General features: G+C 49.1%; 1 protein-coding gene across 1 annotated transcript; it reads left to right on the top strand.

Moving 5' to 3' along the window:
* The first annotated feature begins 7,698 nt into the window (after positions 1-7,698).
* On the top strand, positions 7,699-9,799 carry LOC123132364 (FBD-associated F-box protein At5g18780). Its single transcript, XM_044552140.1, has 3 exons — positions 7,699-8,905; positions 8,989-9,150; positions 9,261-9,799. The coding sequence occupies exons 1-3, from the start codon at positions 7,994-7,996 to the stop codon at positions 9,621-9,623; spliced, it is 1,437 nt and encodes a 478-aa protein (XP_044408075.1). The 5' UTR covers positions 7,699-7,993; the 3' UTR covers positions 9,624-9,799.
* The last annotated feature ends 1,798 nt before the right edge of the window (positions 9,800-11,597 follow it).

The following is an 11,597-nucleotide window of genomic DNA, read 5'->3' on the forward strand; positions in this document are numbered from 1 at the left end:
GGAAAGTGTTTTTCAATGGAAAGCCTGGATTAAGCTACTTGAACATTGAGCATCAAGATCTATAAGGATAGATCAAAACGCTTAATGGTATTTTCAAATGAGCACATACCTTGACATGATCTTGAAGGTGTTCAAGATGGACCAGTCAAAGAAGGAGTTCTTGCCTGAGTTGTAAGGTATGAAGTTAAGACTTAAAGCTCGACCACGGCAGAAGAAAGAGGAAGGACGAAGGTCGTCCCCTATGCTTTTGTCATAGGCTCTATACGGTATGCCATGCTGAGTACCGCACCTGATGTGTGCCTTGCCACATATCTGGCAAGAGGGTACAAAGGTAATCTAGGAGTAGATCACCAGATAGCGGTCTAAATTATCCTTAGAGGAATAAGGATATGTTTCTCGGTTATGGAGGTGATAAAGAGTTCGACGTAAAGAGTTACGTCGATGCAAGCTTAGCACCTATCCGGATAGCTCTGAGTAGAGATACCGGATACGTATAATGGAGCAACAATTTAGAATAGCTCCAAGTAGAACAGTTATTTGAAATGGCTCCAAATGTAGCGTAGTAGTTGCATCTACAAGATGACATAGAAATTTGCGAAGTACATACGGATCTGAATGTTGCAGACCCGTTGACTGAAACCTCTCTCACAAGCATAACATGATCAAACCCAGAACTCTTTGGGTGTTGGTCACATGGGGATGTGACCTTGAGTGTTAATCACATATCGATGTGAACTGGATTATTGACTCTAGTGCAAGTGGGAGACTGTTGAAAATATGCCCTAGAGGCAATAATAAATTGGTTATTATTATATTTCCTTATTCATGATAATCGTTTATTATCCATGCTAGAATTGTATTGATAGGAAACTCAGATACATGTGTGGATACATAGACAACACCATGTCCCTAGTAAGCCTCTAGTTGACTAGCTCGTTGATCAATAGATGGTTGCGGTTTCCTGACCATGGACATTGGATGCCGTTGATAACGGGATCACATCATTAGGAGAATGATTTGATGGACAAGACCCAATCCTAAGCCTAGCACAAAGATCGTGTAGTTCATATGCTAAAGCTTTTCTAAATGTCACGTATCATTTCCTTAGACCATGAGATTGTGCAACTCCCGGATACCGTAGGAATACTTTGGGTGTGCCAAACGTCACAACGCAACTGGGTGGCTATAAAGGTACACTACAGGTATCTCCGAAAGTGTCTGTTGGGTTGGCACGAATCAAGACTGGGATTTGTCACTCCGTGTAAACGGAGAGGTATCATAATGTGCACAATGTGACCAAGGAGTTGATCACGGGATGATGTGTTACGGAACGAGTAAAGAGACTTGCCGGTAACGAGATTGAACAAGGTATCGGGATACCGATGATCGAATCTCGGGCAAGTATCGTACCACTAGACAAAGGGAATTGTATACGGGATTGATCGAATCCTCGACATCGTGGTTCATCCGATGATATCATCGTGGAACATGTGGGAACCAACATGGGTATCCAGATCCCGCTGTTGGTTATTGACCGGAGAACGTCTCGGTCATGTCTGCATGGTTCCCGAACCCGTAGGGTCTACACACTTAAGGTTCGATGACGCTAGGGTTATAAAGGAAGTTTGTATGTGGTTACCGAATGTTGTTAGGAGTCCCGGATGAGATCTCGAATGTCACGAGGAGTTCCGGAATTGTCCAGAGGTAAAGATTTATATATGGGAAGTCCTGTTTTGGTCGCCGGAAAGGTTTCGGGGTTTATCGGTAACGTACCGGGACCACCGGGAGGGTCCCGGGGGTCCACCAAGTGGGGCCACAAGCCCCGGAGGGCTGCATGGGCCAAGTGTGGGAGGGGACCAGCCCCAGGTGGGCTGGTGCGCCCCCCCACAAGGGCCCAAGGCGCCTCCAAGAGGGGAGGGGGCAAACCCTAGGGCAGATGGGCCCTAAGGCCCACCCCAGGTGCGCCTCCCCCTCTCCCCCTTGTGGCCGCCACCCAGATGGGATCTGGGGGCTGCCGCCACCCCTAGGGAGGGAACCCTAGGTGGGGGCATAGCCCCTCCCCTCCCCCTATATATACTTGAGGTTTGGGCTGCCCAACACAGAAGAGTTCCTCTCCTTCTTGGCGCAGCCCTACCCCTCTCCCTCCTCGTCTCTTGCGGTGCTTGGCGAAGCCCTGCTGGAGTACCACGCTCCTCCACCACCACCACGCTGTTGTGCTGCTGCTGGATGGAGTCTTCCCCAACCTCTCCCTCTCTCCTTGCTGGATCAAGGCATGGGAGACGTCACCGGGCTGTACGTGTGTTGAACGCGGAGGTGCCGTCCATTCGGCACTAGGATCTCTGGTGATTTGGATCACGACGAGTACGACTCCTTCAACCCTGTTCTCTTGAACGCTTCCACTTAGCAATCTACAAGGGTATGTAGATGCACTCTCCTTCCCCTCGTTGCTGGTTTCTCCATAGATAGATCTTGGTGACACGTAGGAAAATTTTGAATTTCTGCTACGTTCTCCAACAAGAACATCAAACCCCTAACAAAGGGATCCAGGGTGAGGCCTAGGCCTCGGAGGAAGTGGGAGATGAACACAACGTTCTCGTTGGGTTCAGGAGTAGGGACGACCTGCCCTCGGGCAGGCAGCCGATGCGAAACCTCGGCGGTTAGGTATCTGGCCTCCCTCAACTTCTTGATATCCTCTTCCATAACGGAGGAGGGCATCCACCGACCTTGAAGGCTAGATCTGGACATGATTAAAGGTCTGAAGCACCTGACCTGGGCTTTGGGTGTTAGAACTCGAGGCGGGGGAAGGATTCGATTGAGCACCGGAGGGAAAAAAGTAAAAGCCTTATCCCTTTATAAAGAGGGTGAATATCAAGCATCCTCCTAGTGGCCGTTTGGGACTTGCCTAAAATCTAGGAATCCTAGGCACGGTTGGGTTACCCACGACCGTATTGATGAGAATCCCGTAATTAGGGGAACACGATCTCTGCTTTGACAAGACGTGTCAAGAAACCGCCTCGCGTTATGTGTGGAGCTGGTTGAAGAAAAACGGTTCGAATAATCACCGAGCCATGGCATGATGTCATGTTGCCAAAACGTGTCAGCAGATTAAGATTTGTGGAAATATTATTCTCTCTACGGTGGTATGTGGAACTTATTTTGCAGGGTCGGACACTATCCTTGTATTCAAACTCTTCTGTGATATGTCCGGAGGAGGAACCCGCCTTGCAATGCCGAAGACAACACTGCGCGCCGGACCCATCGTCATTGAAGCCTGGTTCAGGGGCTACTGAGGGAGTCCGGGATTAGGGGTCTCCGGGTAGCCGGATTATATCCTTTGGCTGGACTGTTGGACTATGAAGATACAAGATTGAAGACTTTGTCTCGTGTCCGGATGGGACTCTACTTGGCGTGGAAGGCAAGATAGGCAGTACGGATATGGATATCTCCTCCTTTGTAACCGACCTTGTGTAACCCTAGCCCCCTCCGATGTCTATATAAACCGGAGGGTTTTAGTCCGTAGGACATAATAACATACAATCATACCATAGGCTAGCTTCTAGGGTTTAACCTCTCTGATCTCGTGGTAGATCTACTCTTGTACTACCCATATCATCAATATTAATCAAGCAGGACGTAGGGTTTTACCTCCATCAAGAGGGCCCGAACCTGGGTAAAACATTGTGTCCCCTACCTCCTATTACCATCCTCCTTAGACGCACAGTTAGATCCACCGGTTTTGACACTGACAGGCACTATTAGGGGATCTCAGGAGACTGCACGACCATGTGCTGTCGACTAAGAAAAGCCTACTAGCCTCAAAGGATCCAGGATATCTGACATACGCGGCTCGTGTGCTTGAGGGGAAGTGCTACATCGAAACATGACCCGCGGAGGTGTTCTTCCTGCGGTTTGACCATATCTTTGAGATGTTTCTGACAAGGCGGCTCGATTTTATAATCGCCCGCCTTTTTGTGCTACATATGAGCTCCGTCATGAAGAGTGAAGAAGTCTTGGAAATCTGTGTGGCGGATTCGTACTACATGCACGAGTCTTTCTTGAGTCTCGGCGACTTTGAGCGTGAAACTGCTAGGGAGTACCTCCAAAACTTCATGGTACATAATAAGGACCGGGAAATTGTTCTCGTGCCTTATCATCCAAAGTAAGTCAGTTCCGGACAACCCTTTCGTACATTTCAATCATTCCTTCTCTCTCATATGGGGAATAATTTGAGGTGTCTTTTCCCCGCAGCAACGGGCGCGCCGTCCTTATCGTTCTTTACCCGCAAGTCTCCCACGCCGTGTATTTTGACCCTTCCAGAGACTACGAGAAAAAAGACTACACCCACATAATGAATATTCTAGATGATGCTCTCTAAGGCTTCAGCATTAGAGGTGGCCACATGCAGATCAGGAAACAAAGGAACAAGAAGATGGGTTTCGCGCATAAAACTAACTTCTCCTGCAGCCATGTCCCAAAACCAAGCAAGAAGGATGAATTCTACATCGTCCATCTCATGATTCAGTTCAACACGGATCACCAAAAGCTTCGCATGAGAAGCAGAAATGATGATCATATCCACAAGTGGCTAGAATCTCATGGAGAAGCGGATTATAAACTTAGAGATGACTTCTTTCGCATCCAAAGCGACATTGCGACGATCATCATGAAATAAGTCGTCGATGAGAAGGGGATGTTCCACCACGACCCTATATCACGAGCCGACGTCTGAACTCGCATAGGCATGCAACGTCTAGACCTCACGTCGTTCAAGAAGCTAGGGTCCATCCTCGAAGATATGGAAGGATGGAACTTCTAGTGATTTATGATGCCGATGATGATGATATGTGTCGGTTGAACTTGTATACTTTTTGTAGCGATGAAACTTTGTGATGTCCATGGTCCCTACCGAACTTGCATAACGCTACTTTGTTAGTTTGCGTATGATGACCTGCGTACCTCTAGTTAATTAATTTGCGTACTGTATGTTGCATCTAGTTGCTAACCCTTTCTTTTTCGGTGTTGCTCTAGTATATTTTGTTGCATATATATGATTGCACATCCTCTTCATGAACATGCATCTCTAACAGGTACCTAGTTTCTTGATGGCGAGATGGAAGTGCTATGTCGTGTACAAAGGGAAGGTTCCGGGGGTGTACAACGAGTGACATGAGTGTCAGGCGCAAGTGAATGGGTTCTCGGGCGCCAGCCATAAAGGCTTCAAAAGCAGACAATAAGGAGAAGCTAGTTACTTGAGGCTCACACTAGCGCGAGAGAGGACTCGTAACCGCCACCTCATGTACTGCATAGTTCCGCTCTCACTCATAGTGATAGCTCTTCTCGCGTATACCTTTGTTTAGATGGATGACATTGTAGTTGCAAGTATTCGAGACTTGCATGTATCGCTATTTTCGAGATGATGACAAGATACCACTTTGTGTTGGATGATGATTATGATGAGACTATTTGTATGCATATGCTATGATTACATTTGTGGTCTCGCAGGCATTTGTATGTGTATCATGATGACATTTGTATGTGCTAAAGATTCTTCTATAAAGCCTGTTCAAATACAAAACAAATATGCCGAAAAAAACTAAAATTAGCAGTAGCGAGTGGAGAAAAGTTAGCAGCAGCGCGGTAGTAGCAGTAGCGCGCACAGGAGAAGCGCACTATAGCTATTAGCAGTAGCGAGCTTCCATTAAGCGCGCTGCTGCTACACTTGTGTAGCAGTAGCGCTGGTGAGCACGCACTACTGCTACGTGTTAGCTGTAGCGCCTTATTAGTAGCGCTGCGCTGCTGCTAGCCTTTTCCCTAGTAGTGGGAGCCTCTCCGCATGCGGTTTTCCGAGGCTCTTTGCGATTTGTGACGACCCGACTGTTCTTGTTTTTGCGGCTGCTTTGGATGAGGGATGGAACATTGCATTCCACCGCTCATTCGGACTAGCTGAGGTGCAGGAATAGGCAGACTTGAGGGAAGTAGCCCCTCTTCCTCTATCCCAGGATCCTGTCACTATTTCTTCGAGTCTTTCTCCTTCAGGAGAATTCTCCGTAAGTTCCGCTTATCAGGCGTTATGCCGGCTGCCGGTTCTCCAGTGGTTATCCCATTGTGGAAGGCGCCGATGCCCTTGAAGATCAAGATTTTCGTGTGGCAGCTTCTCAGAGATCATTTACCTTCGGGTACCGAGGTGCTGAAACGCCATGGTCCGGGCAATGGCCTTTGCCCCCTTTGCCTCGTCCCGGAAACAGGAACACACATTTTGTTCTCATGTGTAGCAGCACATGCACTTTGGTGCTTTATTCGTGAGGCTCTGGGTCCGGAGTGGGAGGCCCATGACCTTGCAGAGTTTCTGCAGGTAAGGGCCACTCAGGTTGGCCGTAAGCGCCGACTGTTCTGGCGTATCTTCGCGGTTATGATGTGGACTCCTTGGACTAGTCGCAATAAGATGATGATTGAGCGGGTGTTCCCGTGGCGTGCTTCTGAGTCGTTCTTCAATTTTTTTGCCTTCTTGCAGCACTGGCATCCGCTCGCTAGACCGAGAGATCGTGACCGGCTTCAGCTCTATCTGGACGCTCTGTTGTCTTCCGCGGGTCGGCTCTTCGACCGTTGATCTGCTTCGTAGCTTGCCCTGGCGGCCTTTTTATGTTTCTTCTTCTTTCATTTGGGCGTGTTTGTGCTGTGACTCTAGCCGTTTTCTTTTATGACTATGGTTGAGACTTGGTTGTATGGACGTATATTTTATCTATAAAGCGGGGCGAAAACCTATTTCGAGATGTCCCACGACCCGGTGATTATTAAAAATAAATGATGTATTACCACAACCCAATCAAATAACGCCTCTTGACTGTCACGACATGTCTTCGTCGTGGTTTCGTCACATCCCCAAGATACTTGGGGTCACAATTTCATTAGAAAAAAGATACTTGGGGTCACTAGGTGGGTCAGCTCCATTAGCCGTGACTAAACTCAATTAGCACTGACTAAACAACGGGTCACGCGAGCACGAAAGGATCTCCCCCTTTTAGAAAGGGCAAGAAAAACATAGAAATGGAGGTGGCCTCCGAAAGGGTGTGAAACGAGCGCAGAGAACCAAACGGCGGAGGCGGAGAGAAATGATTTAGGGCCTGTTTGGTTCCAATAAGTCACCTGACTTATAAGTCAGGTGGCTTAAAACCAGTAACTTATAAGTCACGCCTGTTTGATTGTCATCTGACTTATAAGTCACCTGAGCACACCTTCCCATCTTGTTTTTTTATGTAAAGGTGGTGGGACCCATGCAAAAGGAGGTGACTTATAAGTTTTAAGTTGGGGTGGAGCAACTTATGACTTATAAGTTGGGGTGACTTATAAGTTTGGTCTGTTTGGCAAAATAAGTCACTTTTTTTCACTTTTCGACTTATAAGTTGGTGACATATTTGAAACCAAAGAAGGCCTTACTACTCCTCCCAAAGTTCCTTTCGGAAAAGAAGCAACGAGGCCGCGGAAAGCAGCTAGCTGGCGAGCGCGAGAGAAGGAGGAAAAAAAAACCGGCAGGGCGAACGCGCCGTGTGAAACGGGGCGATCCCGCGCGGTCGGCGACCGGGCACGAGGCCAGAACCAAAAGGGCCCGACGCGACGCGACGCGATCGATGCGATCGATGCGAACGCAACGGCAACGCGACGCGGGCCGGGGAGGGAGGGAGGGACGGAGGGACGGACTGCTGACCGGCGCACCAAACAAAGGTAGAAGAGTGGTAGAGGAGGGACGGGCCAGGAGGGGAGAGGAGGAGAGGGATTGGAAGGGGAGACGCAACGCGCACCGCACCGCACCGGCCCGGCGAGACGCCTCCACACGTCTCTCCCTCCCCCTTCGCCCTCGCCGTCCTAGTCCAGTGACCCCAGCGGCACGCACGCGCACGCGGCCGGCCCATCACCACCCCCCTGCGAGCGAATCCCGGTCGATGCGGACGGGGTAGGGAAGAGGAGGAGGAGGAGGAGGAGGAGGAGGCCGAGGAGGATGGAGCGGGAGCGGCGGCGCGCGGCGGGGTGGGAGGACCGCATCTCGGAGCTCCCGGACGCGCTGCGGCTGCAGATTCTCAGCCTGCTGCCGCTCAAGTGCGCCATCCGCACCGGCGCGCTCTCCTCGCGGTGGCGGGACCTCTGGGAGCAGCGCTGGCCGGTGCCCTCCTCGCTGCGCCTCCGCGTCCCGCCGGGCCCCTCGGGGGCCCAGGCCCAGCTCGCGGCCGTGGACCGGCGCGGGCGGCGCCGGGTCGACGTCTTCTCCCTCACCTTCCACGCGGGCCAGCTGTCGCAGGCCGACCTCAAGCGCTGCGTCGACTACGCCGCGGCCTGCGGCGTCGAGGACCTGCAGCTCCGCCTCGACGGCGGCGGCGCCCGCGGCGCGCGCGGGGGCCAGCGCCGCGCCGGCGCGCTCGCCGTGCACTTCCCCGTCGGGAGCCCGCTCCTCGCGCACCTCTCGGTGCGCGGGCTCCACCTCACGGCCTCCGCCAACGCCATGGTCGCCACGCTCGAGGTCATCCACCTCCACTCCGTCTCCATCACCGACGCCGCGCTGCGCCGGGTCGTCGCCGCCTGCCCCTGCCTCCGCGACCTCGAGCTCCGCTACTGCCGCCACCTCCGCCGCATCGACTTCACCACCGTCGGGGCCGCCAACCTCAGGAGCCTCACCGTCGTCGACTGCTCCCGCACCACCGAGCTGCGGGTCCCGGCGGCGCCCCGCCTCCGTTCCTTCCGGTTCAGCGGACCCTTCCTCTGCAGCAACCTTTTCTCTGGCGTCGGAGACTCTTTCCAGGATCTCTACCTCTGCTCGGGCGGGCCAGAGGCCGGCTTGCCGCCCACCAATTTGCCCTCGGCGGTTCCTCACCTTGCCAACATCACCACCCTCACCATATGCAGCATTGCCCTCCAGGTTCGTCTCGGCATCTATTCCATTTCCTTGTGAAGCACTTTCCGTTGCCTATACGCTTATACTTGTTCTACCTCTACCTCTAGTACGTGTCTGCGTCACTAGCCACCATCGTCAAGGAGACCAACCTCCGGAGATTGAAGGAGCTTCAATTGCTCATGTTCGGGATGGCCAACTCCAACCTCGCAGACATTTTTAGCTTCCTCAAGACCTGTTCCTGTCCTCAGTTGGAGAGGCTCTTCGTGCAGGTTGTTATCTTCATACGCAATGTATTTGGTCATAGTCCATTCATTATATGTACTACTATGCATGATGTCTGGATGTTTTGATTCTCAATATATGGCACTTGATGTGACAGCTACCAACAAACACCCATGATTCCTTCACGAGGAATTACTTGGACGTGGCAGAGGAAGAACAACCTGAAGATGGATTAGAAAACCTTCGCTTGGCCAAGATGACAAACTTCAAGGGGCATCACAATGAGATGCGTCTGCTGGACTTTCTGCTGACAAAGGCTAGTTGCCTTAAGAAATTGTTCCTGGTTGCTCCTAAAGAGGATCACCCACAAGGGCTACGAAAGATTCAGTCAGATGTGCTGCCCCTTTTTCGAAAGGCAGAAATTCTTGAAAGAGCTTCAGCAGGCACCCAGATAGTTTTCAGTGGGCATGATAGTTCTCAGGCCCAGCCATTGCACTCGGAAGTCTTCATCAGATTTTAGCTTGAAATTAGCAACAGTGCTGTAGTCCGATTATTTCTTCTAAATCATTACATTTATAGCTGTTAGGCAACAAGCATGAATACAAATCTGGGACACATACAGAGTATGGTAGAACATTTTCGCAAATTTGTACTTCAGATATTCTGGCAAGATGGTTAAAATGTGAGGTGTCAAGATCTGCATCTTTGCCTCTTCTACTGCTACCTCTTTTCTCCCTAAATAGCTTTGTGATTAGCTTGATCAGTCATCTCTTTGTAGTTAGCTTATGTATAAGTTGCTGCTGAGAAATCATGTATATGAAACAAATATGCTTACACCATAGGAACAGGACTGACTACATTCTTCGAGGGACAAACTGGACAACTGATTTCAGATCCTGGACCGTGCATAGATTTTGCTGTACCTTTGGATTGGTAAGTTACTGCCTGATTATAAGATACCTTGGTGTTGTCTGCATGAGGCGAGCTCCCTTGGATAGTCTCAAAAATCGCTATTGCCTTATTTCGTCTAGGTTTCTTGTTTTCTACTATATAGGTATAGTCTGTACAGGAGCATTCTGATGAAGCAAGGTTTTCTATAATCTACTATTGCCCTACCATTAAAGTTATGTTATGGCAGATAAAGTCGTATAAACTACAGCTGCCATGGACCTTATCTGTTTTTTCCATTGGTCAAATAAGTAAACTTATGTTTTGGGCTTAGATAATACTACATGCAGCATGGAAATGTACTTTCCTGTTATAAAGATATGAATCATGTGGTCATGCGAACTTCATTACAATATAGCCACTCTTTCAGACTGTAGCGATGATGTATGTGCAATCTTTCGGAGATGATGTTGTCTTGTATGGTGAATCTTCCTTCAAGTATGTGTTGTCCCTTTGCAATGCTATCTTGTTTACCTCAGCATAGCATGTTAGATTCTGAAAGAGCTATTTTAGGGAAGTGGTACTAACTTTTACAGAAACTACTATCTTCATGGTCATATTCTGTGTGTATGTTCATCTTGATTGATGTTAGTAATAGGTGAACATATTTCAGTATACAGCTTGGCAGGAGTAGTGGTATAGAAAGTATTTCAACATGAATCCTCGTGAACTTGCTCTCACTGTATTCAGTATGCTGATTCTTTGTTCAGTTGAGCTGGTGCAAAGGGCAGCAATGTGGCATATCTTCCCTTCATGCCAACATATAGAAGCTTGGGTGCTGATTCCATGAATGCTTGCTCCTTTTGAGCTTCAAGATCATGGAAATTTTGTACCAATGTTTGTGCATTTCTATCTAATGTGGAGCCTCTGGAGGTAATTAGCTAATTCTCCTACTTCTCACTTTTCTGACCAATATATTTAATTGCATGATCCCGGGTTATCTTTCTGTTTTTTGTGAGACAAACACTGTATGTCTGTACAGATAGAAAATGACGTTGTCTTTTCGTGGAAGAAGAATTGCAGATGGTGGGAGCTAGCTCCACCCAATAGTGGCAACAATTTTTTCCTAATAATGGTAGATTTGAGACGGTGCACTGATGATATCTGTGCAACAAGTCAATATCTAGGAAATGGCTATCTAGCTGGAATGCTAAAAAATGTTGAAAGTGTGACCGGGTTTATAATTGATTATTGGTGGTATCGAGGTCTGTCTTTTAATGTTTAGGTCATTCAAAATCATAAGTGGCTCTGAGGGATGAGATAGATTGTGTAACTTTTTCAGCTAGCTGATTTTTGGCTTGAAAGTGGTAGGAGCTGGGGGCGTGGCGGTGTTCAGATATCATGCGGATGATGATTTCCTGAAATAATCTAATAGTGCACCCAAGAAGTTGGTGTAGTTTATGGGGCCAACCTGGGAGACCTGGGTGGGATATCTTTGTGAAAATTCTAAGATGCTCTTATATGAAAGTGGAAAAGTCATACCACATCTCAGTGCTTTGGTTTTGCACCTTATCCTGCAAGCATGCCACGCGGAACTTAGAGCCAC

Source organism: Triticum aestivum, chromosome 6A (genome assembly GCF_018294505.1).
Source record: "Triticum aestivum cultivar Chinese Spring chromosome 6A, IWGSC CS RefSeq v2.1, whole genome shotgun sequence".
NCBI lineage: Eukaryota > Viridiplantae > Streptophyta > Magnoliopsida > Poales > Poaceae > Triticum > Triticum aestivum.